General features: G+C 39.7%; 1 protein-coding gene across 2 annotated transcripts in view; it reads right to left on the bottom strand.

Moving 5' to 3' along the window:
* PTPN4 (protein tyrosine phosphatase non-receptor type 4) overlaps nucleotides 1-23,664 on the bottom strand; it is a 174,883-nt gene that overhangs the window by 121,106 nt on the left and 30,113 nt on the right. For both annotated transcript variants that reach the window (XM_060017056.2, XM_060017055.2), the window contains exon 2: nucleotides 18,909-19,063. In XM_060017056.2, coding sequence (XP_059873039.1) covers nucleotides 18,909-19,046 — 138 coding nt within the window. In that variant the 5' untranslated portion in view covers nucleotides 19,047-19,063. The remainder of the gene's footprint in view (nucleotides 1-18,908; nucleotides 19,064-23,664) is intronic.

The raw sequence follows: 23,664 nt of genomic DNA on the forward strand, positions 1-23,664 counted from the left end.
GGCTCGAGCCCTGGTCCGGGAAGATCCCACATGCCGCGCAGCAACTAAGCCCATGCGCCACAACTTCAAGCTTGTGCTCTAGAGCCCGCGAGCCACAACTACTGAGCCCGTGTGCCTAGAGCCCCTGCTCTGCAACAAGAGAAGCCACCACAATGAGAAGCCTGCACACCGCAATGAAGAGTGACTCTCGCTCGCCGCAACTAGAAAAAGCCCGCGCGCAGCAACGAAGACCCAATGCAGCCAAAAATAAAATAAATAAGAAAATGAATTAAAAAAAAAAAAAAGACACAAATCGAAGAACAACAAAGTTGGAGGACTGATGCTACCTGAGTTCAAGACTTACTATAAAGCTACAGTAATCAAGACAGTGTGGTACTGGAGAAAGAATACACAGAACAGAGAGCCCAGAAATATACTCACATAAACATAGTCAAATGATCTTTAATCAAGGAGCAAAGGCAATACAGTGGAGGAAAGAGAGTCTTTTCAACCAACAGTCCTGCCACAAATGGACATCCACATGTAAATATAATGAATCTAGACACATACCTTACACCTTTCATAAAAATTAACTCAAAATGGATCAGAGACCTAAATGTAGAAGGTAAAACTATAAACCTCCTAGAATATAACATAGGAGAAAACCTAAATGACCTTGGGTATGATGATGATTCTTTAGATACAACACCAAAAGCATGATCCATGAGAGAAATAATCAATAAGCTAGACCTCATTAAAATTAAAAAAACTTCTGCTCAGCATAAGACAATGTCAAGAGAATGAGAAGAAAAGCCAGACAGGACAAAATAATTGCAAAAGACACATCTGATGAAGGACCATTATCCAAAATACACAAAGATCTCTTAAAACTCAACAATAAGGGGGGAAAAATGATTTAAAAATGGACCAAAGACCTTAATGGAGACTTCACTAAAGAAAATATACAGATGGCAAATACACATAGAAAAAGATGCTCCACATCATATGTCATCAGGAAGATGCAAATTAAAACAATAAGATACCACAACAGACCTACAAAATTACCAAAATCCTTAACGTTGATAACACCAAATGCTGGTGAGGACGTGGAGCAACAGGAACTCTCATTCAATGCTGGATGGAATGCAAAACGGAACAGCCACTTTGGGAGACACTGTGGCATTTTCTTACAAGACTAAACATATTCTCACCATAAGATCCAGAATCACACTCCTTGGTATTTGCCCAAAGGAAACGGGAACTTATGTCTACACAAAAACCCACACACAATGTTTATAGCAGATTTATTCATAGTTGCCACAACTTGGAAGCAACAAGATGCCCTTCAGTAGGTGAAGAGATAAACTGTGGTACAGCCAAACAATGGAATAATAAATCAACAGTAATAACCCAGCACTTAAGAGAAATGAGCTATCAAGCATGAAAAGACATGAAGAACACTTAAGTGCATATTACTAAGTGAAAGAAGCGTATCTGAAAAGGCTACATACTGTATAATTCCAAGTATATGACATTCTGGAAAATGCAAAACTATGAAGTGGGCAAAAAGCTCCATGGTTGCAGGGGTTGTAGGAGGGGAAATGGGCCAAACAGGCAGAGCACAGAAGATTTTTTGGGCAGTGAAATTACTCTGTATGACACTTTAAATTGTGAATACATGTCATTTTACATATGCCTAAGCCCATAAAATGCACAATACCAAGAGGGAACCCTAATGTAAACTATGGACTTCTGGTTATGATGTGTAGGCTCATCATGTGTACCACTCTGGTGGGGACACTGAAAACGGAAGAGGCAATCCATGTGTGAGAGCAGGAGGCATATGGGAAATCCTTGTACCTTCTGCCCAATTTTGCTGTGAACCTAAAACTGCTCAAAATAAAAAACAGTATTTCTAAAAAATAGCTTACTGTAAATGTGATAACTGAACATGTTTTACCTTTGCTCTTCCCTGAAAAGCTCATTATATTGAGGGGGAAAAAAAAGGATAGATGTTAAAAACATAAAAACCACAAAGACAAAGAGGAGAGAAGACATCAGTCAAAGAAATTTGAACACATTTTAGAAAAATGGAGAGCAGAAGGAAGAGACAGTGGAGCTAAATACCAAATACCAGAGAGGGAGGGAGCCAACAAGAAGAAAATCAAATACATGCAAAGGCTCAGAAATTGAAGGCATATGTATCAGAAAAGGTGAGAAGAAAGCATGAGGCTAAATCTGGAAGGAAAGTGGTAGAAAATTCATGTCGGGAAGAGTTATCTCTCTCGTTTCCAATTCCATCCACTAGAGCTAAATGACTGTACACCTCCCCTAGATATTCCAAGATAAACACAGCCGGTTGCAAACCTAGGGACACCAGGCACAGAGGAGGACAGGGAGGAGTGCCACAATGGGAACCAGTGGATTTTGTGGATAATCTACGTGAACCTTCAAAACAAGATGATGGCAAAGGGTGACTCCAGTTATACACCAAGTGTAAAGAGCAACCACTCCATAAAGGAGCCCATCAGAAGGTTCTTGGATTTCTCCAAAAAGGTGAATTTGAGAGAATATCTGACATGAAGAATATATTAAGAGAAGATTCAGGCAACTATTAAAGAGTTTGGGGTAATTAATAATATACACAGGAGACTAGGGGGATAGAGAGAAAAAAAGAAAAAGGAAGGGAGGGAGGGAGAGGGAGGGAGAGGGAGGGAGAGGGAGGGAGGGAGGGAGGAAAGGGGAGTGAAAAGCACCAACTGTGAAAACCAAGAAGTTTCGCACAAGAGAAAATAATAATGTGTTATGTGGCTTAGCTATGAACAGCATTTACATAGACATAACACTGTATACATTGAGTACTAACATAAACACATTATAAAAGTCAATTATATTGATAAAATGAGAAGTAGGGGTCAGAGGTAAAAGAGAACTAAATTCTCGTCTTTTTAAATGGGCAACCAACAGACTGCCTAAAACTGAAAAAATAAGTAGTAACAACACAGACACGGTATTTAGAGATAATATAGGCAAATACTAAAAGACTCCACTAAAAAGAATTAAGCTAGTTGTTTCTAGGGAAGTGCTATAAGGACAGGGGCAGACGACCGCTACTTTGTAATACACCCTGTATCACAGGGAGGACTACTTGACTCTTTAAATACATATACAACTGGAAAAGAAAAATACTAAAATCTACAGAAAGAAAACTGACCAGATTTTTTAAAAGGGGCAATGGATAATTCTAGAAGAACAAAATATAATTATAGTACACTATGTGGCTTAGCAGTGAATTACCTTGCATAATCACAAAAAGGTAAACAATGAAGTCAATTAAGGAAGAAAGTGCTAACTGCCTCTGTCATAATCCATTTTCTTGTTTATTTATTTATTTTGGCTGTGCCAGGTCTCAGTTGTGGCATGCAGGATCTAGGTTCCCTGACCAGGCATCGAACCTGGGCTCCCTGAATTGGGAGCCCGGAGGCTCACGCACTGGACCACCAAGGAAGTCCCTGTCATAACCCATTTTCTATCATTTCTTTATAATAAAACTTCAATATTGTTTGGGATAGCAACAGGAATATAAAATCCCAGCCCTGCAGCCCAAATGAGGGCCTGTGACTAAATTTTGGTCAATAAAATGTAACTAGAAGCTGCAGGGTATAACTTTTAAGCAAAGCTCCTTAAGCTTGGGAAGGAAACTGGCACAGGTGCCGTTTGTGCTTCTCCACCCTCCCCCTCTCTGCTCCCCAGCACTCCTCCCCTTCCCTCCCTGCCTCCACCTGACTGAAAACTGACCTAACTGCTAGGGGCCTAACAGCTATCCTGGACTGTGAAGTGATCTTACAGAGAGTCGTGCTCTCAGGAGAGTGAAGGGAAGAACACGGAACCTGGTTCCCTGATAACTGTGAAGTTGCTATCCCATTTCTTGGACTGTCTGTTTCTAGAATTCTTTTATGTGAGAGGAAAATGAACTTTAGCTCATTTAAGTTACTGTTATTTCCAGTTTCTTTTACTAGAGCCAAATGTAATTCTGATACATAGAAAATTTAACTAAAAATTATGACCTAAGAATTTGAGGAGGGGGAGTGAGGGCATAAAATAGACTAAAAATTAAATTAAATTAAATTTAATTTAATTTAAAAAATTGAAACCTGCATAATAGGAAGTCAAGAGATAATGTCCAAAACAGAAAATATAAACCAGCACAGAAAACTGGCAGTAAATGCCTAAAGGACATCTTCAAATCTATCAATAATTGGAAGCTAGTACTAAAAGAAAAGGGTGGGAGCATTTCATTAGGCTTTCATTATTTGATTTGTCCTGCTTGGCTTTTTTTTTTAACTGTTTAATATTTATTATATACTATTACTTAGATAAAAATTAACAACCAAAATATTAAGTACTGAATAATTTAATTAGCCACTACAAAAACACAGCACTAAGGTATAGTGAAGAAACCTTTTCCAGAGAGGTCTGGCCTTTGTCCTTGGCTACTGGGAGGTGGTCTCTAGGCCCCTGGAATGCCCTACCTGATAGGGCTCTTTGTTTGCCTGGGGCCTGTGGTCACTGGACAGTCTAGCAATGTGGTTTATGATGGGGGCTTTGGACCACATCACATCACTTCTGACTTCAGAGGAACTGGAGACTAAGGGTATTAGCCTGACCTCTGCAAGAGGCTACAGATTGGGTAAGTCATGCAAGATATATCTGGCTGTGTACCAGTAAAACGTTTGGACACAAAAGGCTTGGGGGAGCTTCGCTGGCTGGAAACGCTCTGGCGTAACTGCCATACATAGTGACAAGGAGGACGCAACGTCACCCAGGGCTCCATGGGGAGCCTCCATTCAAACTCCTCCGGCCTCTGCCCCGCGGTGCTTCTTTGGCCAAAGCTGCAGGATTGCTCCTCCAGTGTTACAGCTTTCAATGAGATCTGTTGAGTCCTCCTACCAAACTACTGAAACTCAGAGTGGTTTTAAGACACTCCAAGCTTGCAGCTGCTGTCACAAGTGCGGGCAGTCTGGGGGACACTGGCCTCCGAGCTGTGCCTTGGCTAACTCTGGGCAACTAGGGAAGGAGGAAAGGAGACAGAGAAGGGTGAGGAGGTGTCACATCTCTAGAGCTCCTACGGGAATCCTTATTGTGTGCTTGATATACATTCATTTAGTCCCGATAATCCTAGACATCACAGATATTGTTTCTACTTCATATTCAAGGAAATTATATTAAAGGTCAAGTAAGCGGAACAGTGCCACAGAGCAAGCATTTAGTATCTCTAGGACGTAACTCTAGCCTTTGGGACTCCAAGGCCCGTGCACTTTTCATCACACTACACTATACCATGGTGCTTCCTGTAACAAATCAGAGTGCTTAGGGTCTTAATTTTGACATCACTCTATGCTTAAATGATCTGCCTGTGATAGTCCAATCACCTAGAATCCAGGACCAGATCTATGTAGTATGTTGTTCTTTGTAGAACTACCACAGTTCCCACCCAAGTTATTCTTGATGAAGGAAAATAAAAGTCACCTCACAGTTATTCAAAGTTAAGTGATATCAAAAAAATATAGTGAATCCAAAATTGTAAATTAACCTAGTACTAAACTTAAGTACCTAGTCAATATAATTAAGGGCCCATCTCCTCCAGATTTCCTTAACGTGGGAAAAAAGTTAAATAACTGCAAAAGATACAGCAAAAACTACACACTCTGAAGTTTATTATAAACAAATCAAAGGAAGCATCAAAAGGAAATGTATGCACATTCAGAAAAATGTTTGTCATAACAGTATTACTAATTCCTCATATATCACAGCTGTTGCTTTTCCTTGTGGAAACTAAACAAACTGTTACATTAAAAATCGTGTAGAATTCAAAAGGTGAATGAAAAAATTAGAATCATAAAACCAGTTACTAGGAAAAATATTGAAAAGGAAGACAAATTACTATACTGAATTCCCAAACAGGAGGAGAAAAGAGTTTCAAGATAAAGGTTTTTGAAAGTGATAAATTTTGCTGTATGTGTACATGCAATGCATGTGTATATATGCAAGTCCAGGGCTGTTTTATTTTAAACTTTTGGAAGCACAATTATTTCTAGTCTTTTTTATTAAAAATGTTAAATAAAGGCAAAGACTCAAATAAGGCTAAACAGATGCTACCTTTAACAAAAAAACAAATTTCTAATATACAGATATTTAACTACCTAACTTGAGTTATGAATAACATTCTAAATGGGTACAAAGCTGAAAAGTAATTTCCTTTCTACAGTATTGTGCTCAGCAGAATCCAACCACAAGCACCAACATCAGCCTCTGGGCAGAGGGTCACACTGGGCTTCCTCTGGGGGATTCTTGGGTCCACGGGGCACTCAGAACAGAGAATCACCCAGGGGAGTGTCTATCACAGGTATCACAGGCAGTGGGGCATCAGAGAGTGAGTCGTGTAGCTTACTTATGTGACAAAAACTCTATCTCTGGGGACTTCCCTGGTGGCGCAGCGGTTAAGATTCCGCCTGCCAATGCAGGGGACACAGGTTCGAGCCCTGGTCCAGGAAGATCCCACATGCCACAGAGCAACTAAGCCCATGCACCACAACTACTGAGCCTCGCTCTAGGGCCCACGAGCCACAACTACTGAGCCCACGTACTGCAACTACTGAAGCCTGCGCACCTAGAGCCCGTGCTCCACAACGAGAAGCCACCACAATAAGAAGCCCATGCACTGCAACAAAGAGCAGCCCCCTCTCGCCACAACTAGAGAAAGCCTGCGCGCGGCAACAAAGACCCAATGCAGCCAAAAATAAATAAAATTTAAGAAAAACAAAAAAAAACCCTCTATCTCTTTCTGTGGTCACCAACACCACTCCAATGAATACTGAAAGCTTGTTTGCTAGTTCTAGCAGGGAAACAGAGCTATGTCATGCATCCTTTTCCAAAGAACAGATCACATCTCTCTGAGAAGGGCATACTATTCAACTTCAAAAGAGACACATAGAACAAGAGAGAGAAAGTAGACCCCCAGCTAACTACCTAGTTTCATCAAATTAATCTTGTGAACCAGTGGCCTATACAGACAGCCCTTACATGCAGTACAATATAAATACCCTATATGATGGCAAAAACACTTAAATGATTGTTCCCTCAAAGAATATGAAATAAGCCAGAAGGTACTGCATACCAGCCCCTTATTCCATGCACACTGTGAACATGGCAGTTAAGAGATAAACTGTGGGTTAAAATATTTATAAATTGTTTTAAAGATGCTGGATATGTAAACAACAAACACAAAACTGTTAAATAATTATTAAGAATTGATCAGCCAAAGAAAGTTCCTCTGATAATAGCTGAGCGCAGCTCACCTAGGGTTAAGGTGCATCTCAAATGTGGCAGATGACTCCTGAGTTGAAATCTTCTAAAAGAACAAGACATTGGCCTACCTTGTTAGGGCCTCATTCTTTGGAAAGTAAGTGCCATTTTATCCCCTTCACCAAATCAATAATATCTTAGACTAATCTGATTTTATAAGATACATATATTTACCATTTTTCACTGAGATCTGAGTCCTTCTATTTGGCTCAACTGAACAGTGGATCAAGGAACAGAGCAAGCAATATGTTAAATGTTCTCAAATCAAAATCCACTATTATGTAATGAGATATATATTCCCATTTCAAAACAATCAAAATTTTTGGTCTTGTCATGATGGAGTAGCTAGTGTTAGTATACCCTCCTGCTATAAACATCTACAAAAGCTGGACCAAATATAAAAAGAGAGAGAGAGAAGATGAACTATTTGCAGGCATTAGACAATACCCAACACAGCACTATGATCCTTGAGAGAAGAGAACCAGATTAATCAAATAACCGCATTCATGTTGGCGCTCTCCTTAAGGGCATTTTCCAAATCATGGTGTAGAGAAATGGAGCCCAAGCAGAGTGGCTATCTTGCTAGGATGAGAAAACTAAAATTACTGTTTGGGGTTGCTAAGGTAAGTTGGGTTGGGGGCGGGGGCAGGTTATTACAGAGGAAAGAGTCAAAGAGAAGAAGCTACAGAAATCTCCATAAAACTCCCCGGCTCTCATCTGCCTCCTAGGCTGTGCATGCACAGGGCGAAACTCCTAGAGGCCTAGCAGAGAATGGCTGTTGGGAGGCTGTTAGCTAAACAAAGATTGCAGAGGCTGCAGGGTTCCGAAGAAATGAAGAAACGGAGTTCAGGCTCAGAGGAGAGAGACCGTGATGAACCCAGGCATTTAGTCGAGACCCTAGACAACCCATGCCCTAGGAATGAGAACAAAGCTAAAACAGACTTATCTTATTTAACAACAGCTAAAACTAAGTCTCCACAGGATCAAAGTGGTCCATTAGCAATTTAACTGGCTGCCAGAATAAAATTCAATGCTATTTAGAGGAAGATAATGGTCCAGAGCAGATTCTACACTAGGGGTTGAATAGGGGTCAGCAAACCTTTTCCATAAAGGACCAGCAGGTAAATACGTTTAGGTTTTGAAGGCCATAAACAGTCTCTGTTGCACATTCTCTTAAAAAACAACAAAACCGGGCTTCCCTGGTGGCACAGTGGTTGAGAGTCTGCCTGCTAATGCAGGGGACACAGGTTCGAGCCCTGGTCTGGGAAGATCCCACATGCCATGGAGCAACTAGGCCCGTGAGCCACAACTACTGAGCCTGTGCATCTGGAGCCTGTGCTCCGCAACAAGAGAGGCCGCGATAGTGAGAGGCCCGCGCAGCGCGATGAAGAGGGGCCCCCACTTGCCACAACTAGAGAAAGCTCTCGCACAGAAACGAAGACCCAACACAGCAAAATAAATTAATTAATTAACTCCTACCCCCCAACATCTTCTTTAAAAAAAAAACAACAACAAAACCAAAAACCTGTAAAAATGTAAAATCCATTCTCAGCTTCATGGGCCACACAATAATAGCCACCAGGCTGGATTTGGCCCATGGGTCACAGTTTGCTATCTGCTGCTCTACATTACGCTCACAATATCAATCATACGAAGCTAAATTAGTAGGTACATGAAGCAGGGAAAGTGATTAATAATCAAGAGACAAAGCAGTCCACAGAAATACACAGACCTATAAGGGATCTACATATTGGTCTTGGTCTGTGAGGGCTTCAAAGTAATTATGATTACATATTAAAGACAACAGAGGGAGAACAGAGAAAGTGGATTAAAATATAAAATACTTCAAAACAGAATTATAATCTATAAAAATGATCATACGGACATTCTAGAACTGCAGAATATAATATGTGAAACAGAGGAATTTGTTGGATGGTTTAACAGCAAAAGAAAAGAATTAGCAGACTCAAAAACAAGTTAATAGCTATTCAAAACACAGAGAAATTATAAACAACAAAATAGAACATATGTTAGATGTGGGATGTAGTCAGTCTAACAGATGTAATGGAGTCCAGAAGGAGAGAAGAAAAAATGGGCCAGAAGCAATATTTAAATCTGTAAAGGACAAGAAGTTTTCAAATTGTATAAGACACCACCTACAGATTTAAGCAGCTCAGTGAATACCAAGCAAGATAAACGCACAAACACACATGCAAGATAAACACAAAACCGTATCTAGGTATATTATAGATGAGACACTAGAGTCAAAAATAGAAAAAAAACTCAAAAACAGAGGAAGAAAGGACATCTCTTGTCCTGCTCAAGAACAGTAAGAATGAAAAATGAGTTCTCAAGATGGCTCCTCAAGAAAAAGTCAATGAAACAACATCTTTAAACTACAAAGAAAAAAAACTATCAATGTAGAATTCTATACCCAGCAAAAATATCCTCCAAAATAAGGAGTAAGTAAATACATTTTCAGACAAACAAAAAGTTGAAAAACTGTATTAACAGTCTCTATTTCAGAAAATAATAAAAGAGGTTCTTTCGGATGAAGGGAAAAGATTCTATACGGAAGCATGGATATATAAGAAATGAGCTGCAAAAAGTTTAAATATAAAGGGAAATATAATAGACTGTTAACTATTTAAAGCAATAATAGCAATGTCTTGTAGGGTTTATAACATATGAGGAGGATGGCAAAAATACATAAGAACAATAGCAAAAAAGTAGGAGGCAGGTAAATGGATTTAAACTGCTTTAAGGTTTTTGCATTTGGGGGGGAACATGGTAGAAGTACAGTTGACCCTTGAACAACCTGGGGGTTAGGGGTGCTGATCCTCCACACAGTTGAAAATATGTGTGTAACTTTGTGGTCAGCCTACATATCCACGGTTCCACATCTGCAGTTTCAACCAAATGTGGGTTGTGTATGTATTCACTGGAAAATATGTATGTATTCACTGAAGTATGTATTCATTGAAAAATATCCACGTATAAGTGGAACCACACATTTCAAACCTGTTACGTTCAACAGTCAACTGTACTAAATAAAGGCAGACTTTTGTAAGTCATGACACATTTTGCAATTTCTAAGGTAATCACTAACAGTATGACATTAAAAGGTTAATCAAGATAAGCTAATAAAGGAGATAAAATGGAGTAAGAAATACTTAGAGAGCACAAGGGAATCTTTCTTGGTGAGTGAAGTATTCAATACCTTAATCTGGTGGTAGTTCCACAGATGTATACATACATAAACATTCATTGAGTTGTACAGTAAAGATCTGTGCACCACAGTGTATAATGTATTATACATATTGTAATAAACAAAACAACTATACATAATTTCTAGAGTAGGGGACACTAGGCTACAGAATCTTTCTAAATAGAATCCATCATATATTTATCAAAATTTTAATGGCTTACAGCTATTTTCTGAAACTTTTTCTCATAATATATGAGGCACTAAATAACTGTTGTCATTAAAGTACATGAACAATGACAACTTAATTTACTGTACTAGTGCCAAGATAAAATATACCTAATTCTCAAAAATGTAATATATTTTAAAATTTATTTACTTATTTATTTATTTCTGGCTGCATTGGGTCTTCGTTGCTGCGGGCAGCGGGTTTTCTCTAGTTGCGGCGAGCAGGGGTTACTCTTCGTTGCGGTGCGCAGGCTTCTCATTGCAGTGGCTTCTCTTGTTGCAGAGTCTGGGGTCTAGGTGCACAGGCTTCAGTAGTTGTGGCACGCGGGCTCAGAAGTTGTGGCACACGGGCTCTAGAGAGCAGGCTCAGCAGTTGTGGTGCACAGGCTTAGTTGCTCCGCGGCATGTGGGATCTTCCCAGACCAGGGCTTGAACCCGTGTTCCCTGCATTGGCAGGCGGATTCTCAACTACTGCGCTACCAGGGAAGTCCTCAAAAATGTAATATTTGACAACTGTTTCCTCTTTACTTTTTTTTTTTAAGATTTTTTTGACGTGGACCATTTTTAAAGTCTTTATTGAATTTGTTACAATATTGCTTCTGTTTTATGTTTTGGATTTTTTGACCACGAGGCATGTGGGATCTTAGTTCCCCAACCAGGGATCGAACCTGCAGCCCCTGCATTAGAAGGCGAAGTCTTAACCACTGGACCACCAGTGAAGTCCCTCCTCTTCACGCTTTAAGAATAAACTTGCACTTGAAATTTTTACAATTTCCATGTACATGTATTTTTATTCTTATTTATTTTTATTTTTTTTTGGCCATGCTGTGCAGCTTGCAGGCTCCTAGTTCCCTGACCAGGGATTGAGCCCGGGCCCTGGGCAGTGAGAGCACAGTCCTAACCACTGGACCACCAGGGAATTCCCATGTACATGTATTTTTAATCAATATGCCAGAAACAAACTGGGTTTTGGAAACTGTACATGTACAACACTACACAGGTAAGAACATCATATATACACATAAAGCAATTAGGAGACTGCTGTTTTGTGAAATTTTAATAATAATATTCTTCCAAGAAAACATTTCTGGCACTAGAGAATAGGTCGACTGGATCACAAGCAATAAAGCAAAGAAGAACCAACCTTTCTAAATGTGTAATGTGAGTCAGACACATAAACAACACTTCAAAATACTCTCATTTAATTCTAAACATCCTATGCAAGACAGGTGTTCTTTCCTAACAAATGAATCTGCAATACAGTAAGGTAGAGCAACTTGCGTATAATCACAGGACCAGTAAATCTTCAAAATAAAAACCTATAAATTCATCACTGGATAACTGCCTAGGAAATTCTTTCAATAGAAGTAAATGTCTTTATCAGTAAAGACTTATGCATGACAAATATATTAAGACCTAAGAACTATACATGCCTGATAAAAACAAAAACAATCAAAGAATAAACCAAGAAATATGGTAACTTTGTGCACAATTATAAATCTCGTTGATACTTTTCTTGTGCTTAACATGATATAGTTTAGGAAAAAAAATTCAAAACAGAGAAAAGATTTAATAACCTATCACATACTACAATCTTGGAATTTTCAAACACTACGACAATTGGCCAATTATCACATCTTTTTGCACTAAGTATGTCCACTTCCATTTTAACATCTGATTTTCCTCAAAACACCTTCGTAAATAGTAAGTTCTCCTTCAGAGTAGATGTTGCAAATCAATCTGAGAGACTTCAAGGTTAATAAACGAGGCAGACTGGACACAAATGTGTGCTTAAGATCCACGACGATGCTGAGAGGGCAGCACTCAGAGCAAGTCTGAGACAGCTCTTCGTGACCAGCTCTCACTCCCCGTCCCTCTGCCAATCATGCAAGAACTAGAGAGTCACTCTCTGAAGAAAATGAGCCAGTGATAATCTGGACTCAGAGACATCAGGTACAGCTGATTAATTTTCACTGAGCTGAAAACAGGGGAAATCCACATGATAAATGGAAGTCTACCTACGGAAGAGCTGAGACCTCCCTAGTCCCCTTCTCTCCCTCAGCTCTAAGAAGTCCCAGTCAGGGCTCCACAAGCTAGAATCCTTCGCTAGAAGGATTTCCCTCTAGCGAAAAGACATTCTGAACTAACCAAATATTACTATATAACTACTTTGTTTATTGAAAGGATGATAGAGAGGAAGTATGTGTGTATGGAGGGGAAGGAGAAGTAAAGTCTCATCCTCCAAAGTCAATACATAATACAAACAACAAAAAACAAACCAGACAAAACCAGACATACTGTAAGATGTTTCTTAGAACCATGGTAATAAATATGAGAGAAAAACTAAACGTGTCAAATGCAGTTACTTCTAAGGGGCAACAGGGTAGGTTTAGGGTTCTGTTAGTTTTTGTTGTGACACTTTACAGAACAATTATTTTAAATTGTGTACATGAATAAACCAATAAATGTAAAAACAAAAAAATTTCGTAGGGAATCTGGATGATGTGTAAATGACAGTATTTTTAAAGGAATTAAGAAATCAAATTTAGGGACTTCCCTGGCAGTCCAGTGGTTAAGACCCCACACTTCCACTGCAGGGGGCACAGGTTTGATCCCTGGTCAGGGAACTAAGATCCCGTGTGCCACGCAGTGTGGCCAAAAAAAAAGCTATCAAATGTAAGTAGGGCTAGAAATAATACTTAATGGCTCTGCTACCAACTTGGCAAGTAACCTAATGACTCTAAACTTATCTTCTCATGTGAAAAATAAAGACAGTGGAACAATAACTAGGAAAAAATCCCCCAAACCCTATCCTCCTTTACAAATGTGACTGTAAAATGATTCCAGGTATGTTCCGTTGAGGTAAATCCATCATCCTTACACTCCTTTTGCCTCCCACTTCAATCAGCAGCCACCTGCTAACCCCAACTCTATAATCCAGTTTGTACTACAGATGTGGTTAACAAGTAGTTTACCAGATGAAACAAGGTGAGGTTCAGCCAACTAAATATTCATCAACCCAAGCTGTAACATAACTACAATATTATTAATTGAATTTCATTTTATTTCAAGGGGGAAAAATCTATGATTTACTGCATCTTACACTAACAACTGAAGTACTGGTATCATTTTTAAAAATTAGCCGTTAGAGAGCCTAGAAACAAGCCCATGTACCTAGGGTCAATTAATCTACAGCAAAGGAGGCAAGAACATAATACAATGGAGAAAGATAGTCTCTTCAACTGCCTGGTGCTGCCCCAGTGAGTGGTGCTGGGAGCTGGACAGCTACACATAAAACAATAAATTTAGAACATTTCCTCACACCACACACAAAAATAAACTCAAAACACTTTAAAGACCTAAATACCAGACACGACACCATAAAATTTCCAGAAGAGGACATAGGCAAAACACTCGTTGACGTAAATTGTAGCAATATTTTCTTAGCTCAGTCTCCCATGGCAAAAGAAATAAAAGCAAAAATAAACAAATAGGATCTAATTAAGCTTTTGCACAGCAAAGGAAACTATCAACAAAACAAAAAAAACCTTATGGAATGGGAAAAAGTATTTGCAAATGATACGACTGAAAAGGGGTTAATATCCAAAATATACAAACAGCTCTTTTAACTCAATATCACAAAACAAACAATCCAATCAAAAAATGGGCAGAAGACTTGAATAGACATTTTTTCCAAAGAAAACATACACATGACAAATTGGTACATGAAAAGATGCTCAATATCGCTAATTATTAGAGAAACGCAAATCAAAACCACAATGAGGTATCACCTCACAACTGTCAGAATGGCCATCATCAAAAAGCCTACAGGGCTTCCCTGGTGGCGCAGTGGTTGAGAGTCCGCCTGCCAATGCAGGGGACACGGGTTCGTGTCCCGGTCCGGGAAGATCCCACATGCCGCGGAGCAGCTAGGCCCGTGAGCCATGGCCGCTGGGCCTGTGCGTCCGGAGCCTGTGCTCTGCAACGGGAGAGGCCACACAACAGTGAGAGGCCCGCGTACCGCAAAAACACACACACAAAAAAACAAACAAACAAACAAAAAGCCTACAAATAACAAATGTGGTAGAGGGTGTGAGAAAAAGGAACCCTCATATACTGTTGATGGGAATGTAAATTGGTGAGATCCCTTAAAATACTAAAAATAGAATTGCCATATGATCCAACAATTCCACTCCTCGGTATATATCTGGAAAAAACAAAAACACTAATTCGAAAAGATACATGCACCCCGATGTTCATAGCAGCACTATTTACCAAGACAAGCCAAGACAAAGAAGCCACCAAAGTGCCCATCAACAGATGACTGGATAAAGAGGATGTGGTACATATATACAGTGGAATACTACTCAGCCATAAAAAAGAATGAAGTAATGCCATTTGCAGCAACATGGATGGACCTAGGGATTATCATACTAAGTGAAGTAAGTCAGAGAAAGACAAATGCTATATGGTGTCACTCATCTGTGCAATCTAAAAAAGTAATATAAATGAATATATATGCAAAACAGAAACAGGCTCACAGAATCACTATGCTGCATACCAGAAACAACACAATATTATAAAATCAATTGTACTTCCATAAAAGAAGTTATCAGTTATTCTTTATTGAGTACATAAGAGATACATTACAAAGAACAAAAAGAAAACTGAGGGAAAATGCAATGTGGACAAAAATGAAAGTAAACAAACAAAAATCCTCACTGCACAAGTTTAGTTTTGTCTTTAAATACTGCTACCTATGAAGTGCCTCAGAACTGTGCACTGAATCACATGTGCTGAATAAATGAGCATACATTTTGAATATTATTTCAGTGTTTCCAAATATAACTCTGTATATGTCAATTTTATACATATACATTCACATATAAAATAAATATATAGGGGCTTCCCTGGTGGCGCAGTGGTTGAGAATCTGCCTGCTAATGCAGGGGACACGGGTTCGAGCCCTGGTCTGGGAAGATACCACATGCCGCGGAGCAACTAGGCCCGTGAGCCACAACTACTGAGCCTGCGCGTCCGGAGCCTGTGCTCCACAATGGGAGAGGCCACAGCAGTGAGAGGCCCGCGTACCGCAAAAAAATAAAAAATTTTTTAAAAAAAATCATCCCTGTTGGATCTGTGACTCACAGAATCCCTGAGGATAATAAATACGCCACTAAGTTTGGGGGTAATTTCTTATGCAGTCCTAATAACTGGAACAGGTTGGTTCTACAGAACTCTTCCTTATCACACAGCCTACTGCTTGCTATACAGGTGTACCAAAGTAAAAATAAAAACAAAATTTAGGCAAAAAATCCTCATAGGTTGGTGAAATCAATCCTTGTAGTACAGATACTATACATTTAAAAGTATTAATGGAAACAAGTTTTTGGTGAATTGATGATGAATTTAGGGCATGAGGGAGACAATTCCATAGGCTGGCTACAGTAAAAAGAATGGCTGTGTAAACAGAACTTGAAGCTGAAGCAACACTTATGGGCTTACCTCACTCCTATGTCCACAACAGAGAAAGAGAAAGAGAAAAAAAACTCATGAAGTTGTATCAACTCCTTTAGTACCGCATTTTCTCTCAGGAAAATATAAAGGAAAAACTCTGATGAGATAAACACCAGATGGAAAAAAAGCAGGCTTTGGCAACAATGAATATTTGATCTGTGGTACAGAAATCTTTTAGGGAAAGCAATGCCTGCAACAGCTAAGACGTTACAAATCATCCGCCGGTAGTCTCCAAAGGAAACTAAGTGGTTCTCCTTCCTGGTGAACAGAGATGCTGGTGAGCCTAGCAGCTGCCAACAGTGAGGATTTCTGAGACTTAAAGGTATTTAATGGACATGAGAGAATAACTAGCAGAGGTTCAAGCTCCCCTACTAGTTTGCAGCCTATCATGAACCACTGCACAGGCTGTAAGCTACATAACTAGGGAACCATTCATGTAGATTAAAATAATCAGCATCTGTAATAAAAATGCAAAGCAGCTCAGACACTCTGAATGATTCCAGCCCTGACACTCAGAGGAATAGACATACTTACAATGCAGGGGACACAGGTTCGATCCCTGGTCGGGGAACTAAGATCCCACATGCCACAGGGCAACTAAGCCTGTGCACCTCAACTACTGAGCTCTCACACCTCAACTGGAGAGCCCGCATGCCACAAACTACAGAGCCCAGGCACTCTGGAACCTGCGCGCCATAACTACAGAGGCACGTGGGCCACAACTAGAGAAGAGAAAACCCTCATGCCACAATTAGAGAGAAGCCCACACGCCGCAATAAAAGATCCCACATGGGGGCTTCCCTAGTGGCGCAGTGGTTGAGAGTCCGCCTCCCACATGCCGCGGAGCGGCTGGGCCCGTGAGCCATGGCCGCTGGGCCTGCGTGTCTGGAGCCTGTGTTCCGCAACGGGAGAGGCCACAACAGTGAGAGGCCCGTGTACCGCAAAAAAAAAAAAAGATCCCACATGCCTCAACAAAGATGCCGTGTGCCAGCAACTAAGACCTGACGCAGTCAAAAATAAATTAAATAAATAATAAATCTTTTAAAAAATCAATAAATATATCAATATAATAGATATGAAAAGATCTAAACCAAAATAAAATAAATATGTCTTCCTATAAGAGTAATTAGACAGCACATTGATTTCCACACTGAAAAATACAATACTATCAGCAACTAAAGTGCCCAATAGGAAAATTATGCTAGATGGGAAATACAGCATAAACATAATGTGTGGTGAGAACATTTAAGATTTATTCTCTTAGCAGCTTTCAAGTGTAGAACACAGTACTGTCGCCATTAGTCACCATGCTGTACACTAGCTCCCAGAACTTATTCATCTTGTAACTGGAAGTTTGTCCCCTTTGGCCAACATCTCCCCATTTCCCCCAGCCCTCGGCCCCTGCCAACCACCATTCTGAGCTCAGCTTTTCTAGATTCCACATACGAGTGAAATCATACTGTATTTGTCTTTCTCTGTCTGACTTATTTCACTTAGCATGATGCCAAGGTCCACCCATGTTGTCACAAAAGGCAGGATTTCAGAAGATCAATATTTTAGATTACTTCAAGATTTCAAAGTCTAGAAATACCTGTGTAACATAGCAGGAAACAAATGAAGGTGTTATCCTGGAGATGTGGAAATGAGGAATGAGGAATTCCAGTTTCAATATGGACTATATATTAGATACTGCTATATTCATAATATTAAATTTTGGTGTGTGATAATGATATAGCTGTAATTTATGAGATCCTGAGGCCGCTGAAACACAGGTGAAGTGTACCACCTACTTTCAGAAGGGTCAGAAAACACACACAGAAAAAAAGAAAGATAAAGGAAATGAGCAAAATGTTAACAACAGGTCAATCTAGGAAAAGGGTAGGTGGGTATTCATGACACTAGTCTCTCCCCTTTCTGTAGGTGTGGAATCATCTAAATAAAAAAGAGGAATGCCTTTGCATATATCAAGACATGTTCACAGCAACATTACTGATAAGAGCCCAGGGTGGAAACGATCCAAATATACACAAACGATAAACTGGACAAATAAATGGAGATAAATAAATGGATAAGTAAACTGTGGTGTACTCATACAAGAGAGTACTACACAGCAATGAAAATGAACCAACTACTGCTAACACACCACACAGGTGAAACTCACAATGTTGAGCAAATAAAGCTGGACACAGGTAGGATGAACAAACATTTGTTGAATAAATGTTTCAGATAAGGCTCAGATAAGATCAGGGCTGCTATTTATCTTTGTTTAGTAAAAATTTTCTTCACAGACAGTAGAATAAGATCACAATGGGAATGTATAAATTATTTATGAGAACAAGATTCCTTTCCCGCACCCTCAAGCACATTTATAAAAACCACCTACATACTATTGACCTGCTCCACTAATAATGTGCTGCTGGTTTGTCAACCCCTTAAAAGACCTTGAATTAGAATGTGTATTTGATAGTTACAAAAACCAAACTAACAAGACCTTCCTCTTTGAAGAAGGCTTTTCAAACTGTACTATGATTGAACAATTTTAGTTTTAAAATTTAATCTAAATTCAGATTTATAACCAGATTATTAAAATTAAAAAAAGACATAAAATACTTACATTAACTTTGAAAGCCTGTACAGTGTTATCCAGAAGAAGGATGTTGCAAACCACCTCTGTATGCAGTCTATCTCGGGCCAACTCTGATGCTCGTACATTGTAGGTTCTGCCAGCAGGCAATCGGAAACGTGAGGTCATTACTGTCCACACAAGGTCTAAGTTGAAAAAAAAAATTAACTAAATAAAGGGGCAGCTGAAGATACAAATTATTTATATAAAAAGGTACAAAGTTATTACATATTTTTCAATTAACCTTAGCTAAAAAGCAGTTACAAATTTTGAAACACCTGGATAGGAATTGTAAGTATAAAAGAAGACACCATATATAGTTCATCATGTAAACTAAAATTACAATTGCCTGGAAGAGGAGTTGTGTTTTGAACTGTCCATTAAGAAGACAATACACAAATTGCGGAGGTAGCCATATTCCAATTCAAAATATATAAATTTAGGAGCAGCCAAAAAGGAGGAAGGAAAATATGCTACCTCAGGAAGCCGGGCATTACTCATTGATGCAAGCATTAAAAAGACACTGGAGGATGGCAACAGGAGGGAAGGTTATTCACCTCTCAAGGGCCTTTCCTTTTATTCAAGCTTAAGATTTGGGGGAAACACGGGAGTTTATTAGTTGGGTTTTTTTTTTAATATAACAATACCCTTTCATTTTAACTATCCTCAAATGAAAACTAATTCTAATAGAACTATTCTTAGGAAAACAGAAACAAAATAGAAAACTTAAGACTGCAGATCTTTGTTTCTCAATTTTTTTAACCTAAGAGGGAACAAAGACTGCCTATTAAAAAAAAAAACAGGTATCACATCATTTTCAGCAACAATTGACATTAAAAGACAATGAAGATGTAACTTTGAAGTTCTGAAAGAAAATTATTTGAAACAGAATTATGTTCCCCCCAAATCAGCATTCATGTGAAAGAATAAAGTTACAGACATTTTCAGACATTCAAAAATTCGAAGTTTAAAATCCATAAAACTTCCCTCTAAAAGACAACTGGGGGACTCTCTTGGTGGCGCAGTGGTTAAGACTCCGTGCTCTCAATGCAGGCGGCCTTGGTTCGATCCCTGGTCCAGGAACTAGATCCCACATGCATGCCGCAACTAAGAGTTCGCGTGCCACAACCAAGGAGCCCGCCTGCCACAACCAAGGAGCCAGCCCGCCGCAACAAAGATCCGCCGCGACCAAGATCCACCGCAACCAAATAAATAAATAAATATTTTTTAAAATATAAAAATAATAAAACACAACTGGATAAAGGAAACAAACTACACTACAAACACAACTATATAGAATTTTAAAATATAAGTAAGCAATAAGTACTAAGAAATTTAATAAGTAAAAATTAATAATAGAAAGAAATAGCAATTCAAATACATGGTATTCAGTAACTGCAGTTGACATCGTACTGTTAACATCAAAAGGATTCAAGCTAAAAGTAAATGTCAATGTTACATACGTATAAAAATTGTATAGAGGGGGCTTCCCTGGTGGCGCAGTGGTTGGGAGTCCGCCTGTCGATGCAGGGGACACGGGTTCGTGCCCCGGTCCGGGAAGATCCCACATGCCACAGAGCGGCTGGGCCCGTGAGCCATGGCCGCTGAGCCTGCGCGTCCGGAGCCTGTGTTCCGCAACGGGAGAGGCCACAACAGTGAGAGGCCCGCGTACCTCCCCCAAAAAACAAAATTGTATAGAGGAAAATAGCTTTGGCATGTTGACAGAGAGAGGCTAACCAAGTGAAATTCACCAATTAAAAGACAGTGATTGGCAGTTTCCAGTTTCACATGTAAACAGCTCAGGAAGTCCCCACTCCATCATACCAAGTAAAAAAAAAGCAGAACAGACTGGAAAATCAGCAACCATTCTTGGATCCATAAGAGAGGACACAGGGCAAACTGCTGTCCCAAAGACTGGAGAGACAGGTGAACACAGAGAGTCACAGCTTATGGGAGTAGAGACTTCAAACCTCTACTTGAAACTGCCACAGAAACCAGTACATGAGTAGGAAAGCCTGAATCCAACTGATGATTTGCTGGAAGCTCAATGTGGATAATTCCCAGAGTTTTTTAAAAACTCCAGGGGGCCAGTCATAGCAGGCCTCACACAATATTGTGAGATTGACCTCCAGGAGCTCCGTCAGATTCCCACAGTAAATATCAGAGAAAATTACCCGAACTTCCCCCAAGGGGTGGGATGGTGGAGGTGGGGGACACAAGACCATTATGAAATACAGTTGACCCTTGAACAACACAGGTTTGAACTGCAAGGGTCCACTTATACGTGGATTCTTTTCAATAAATACAGTACTGCGTGATTCACAGTTGGTTGAATCCATGGATAAAGAGGACTGATTATGAGACTGAGCATTGGTGGATTTTGCTATCTGCAGTAGGTCTTGGAACCAATCCCCCATGGATCCCGTGGGACGACGCTACATGATTTTTCAACTCTGTGCAGGGTCAGCACCCTGAACCCCCAGGTTGTTCAAGGGTCAACTGTACACCAGAGCACTCTGTTCTTCTTAACAAGGGCTGTTCTTAGGAGAAAACTAGTTAACCAAAACCTAACTGACCTGGGGCAAGGAAAATACTCAATTCCAGCTGACTCTAGCCTTCTAGAGGGAGAAGGGAAATACCCAAGTCCAGCCAACACTAGCCATCCTGTCCCCCTATAAGGGGAGAGAAAAAACTGAGAAATACTTTTGTAGTTCATAGTCCAGAGGCCTACGCTCACTAAAATACTGAAACCTAACCACAAGACTACAGAGTGCTTCCTTTCCCCCCCATTACTAAAGGCCTATTTACTGAACTTCCTCTTACCAATATATATAATGTCTGCCTATCGAGAAAATTTTATAAGGTATACTAAAAGGGGAAAAAAAACACAATGTGAAGAAACAAGGCAAGCATCAGAACCAGACAGGAAGGTGTGCTGGAATGACCACACAGGGAATTTAAAACAACTATGATTAATAATATGCTAAGGGCTTCCCTGGTGGCACAGTGGTTGAGAGTCCGCCTGCCCATGCAGGGGACACGGGTTCATGCCCCGGTCCGGGAAGATCCCACATGCCGCGGAGCGGCTGGGTCCGCGAGCCATGGCCGCTGAGCCTGCGCGTCCGAAGCCTGTGCTCCACAATGGGCGAGGCCACAGCAGTGAGAGGCCCGCGTACCGCAAAAAATAATAATAATAATAATAATATGCTAAAGGCTATAATAGGCAGAATGCAAGAATAGATAGGCAATGCAAGCAAAGAGAAGAAAATCCTAAGAAAGAACTAAAAAGGAACATTACAGGTAAAAAGCACTGCAACACATATGAAAAATGCCTTTTATAATAATGGACTTATTAGTAGACAGACTATGAGCTAGAGGATGTATCAATAAAATCCCCAAAAGCAAAAAGAACAAAGACTGAAAAAAACAAAACAGAATACCCAAGGACTGTGGGACAAATACAAACGATGTAACATACATGTAAGAAGAATGTAAATTGGTGCAGCCACCAATAGATATATTGGGCATAGATATATGCCCAGGAGTGGGACTGCTGGATCATATGGTAGTTCTATTTTTAGTTCTTTAAGGGACCTCCACACTGTTCTCCATAGTGGCTGCACCAATTTACATTCCCACCAACAGCAAGAGAGAAAGAAACACAAACAAAACCCCCACAAGAACCAAATCCAAGACCAAAAACCCTATACTTAGCCATATCCTTTAAAACTACAGAAAATCAAAGATAAAGAAGACAGAGGAAAAAACACCTTAGCTATAGAGGAGCAAATATAAGAAGTACATCTGACTTCTTAACCAAGCAAGAAAGAAGAGAGTGGGGTGAGATACTTAAAATGCTGAGGAAAAAACCCCTCAACCTACAATTCTGTACCCTGCAACATTATCTTTCAAAAGAGAAAAACGAATACTTTCTCCAACAAAAGTTTAAAAATAGAGGGAATCTGTTGCCAGTGGACCTTTGCAAGGTATGTTAAAAGAAGTTCTTTAGAGATAAAAAGAAAATAATATAGATCAGAACTCAGACTTAACCAAGTGAAAGCCCTTAAAACGAAGACTGGTCCTGAAGTGAAAGGAATTCTGCTGCAGGCTTTAAAGACATTATCTGTCATGCAGCAAGAGGGCCCGTGACAGGGCCATGTGGCAAGGAAGCACAGGGCCTCTGTGGGCTGACAGTCAACAAGGGACTGAAGACCTCAACTTCCCAAGCTGCCACAGTCCAGTCGACACCTAGCTTGCAACTTTGTCAGCTCCAACCAAGCTGTGCTCATACACCTAACCCACAAAAACTGGGAGAAAATAAATGTGTGTTGTCTTAAGCTGTAAATTAACTTTAAAAGAATGGAGAAATCTGCACTGCTCAGCCCAATTACAGAAATGCACTATCTGTTCTAAATATTTAATACTCTCAAATGTGGACTGTCACAAGATGTTGGTATCCTATTATTTACCATAAAACCTTTTTAATTTAGACCCTGCTGAGAGCTTTAAATAATTTTATTTGATTATTTGGTTTGATGTTAACCTCCAACCACTGAGGAAAAACTAAATTCATCAAATAGTAATCTTTAAGTTCTTTAAAATTTTATTTATCTACAGTTGATTTATAATAATGTATTAGTTTCAGGTGTACAGCTTCAGATTCTTTTCCACTATAGGTTATTTCAAGATACTGAATATAGTTCCCTGTGCCATACAGTAAATCCTTGTTGTTTATCTATCCTATATA

Source organism: Delphinus delphis, chromosome 7 (assembly GCF_949987515.2).
Source record: "Delphinus delphis chromosome 7, mDelDel1.2, whole genome shotgun sequence".
NCBI classification, from domain to species: Eukaryota; Metazoa; Chordata; class Mammalia; order Artiodactyla; family Delphinidae; genus Delphinus; species Delphinus delphis.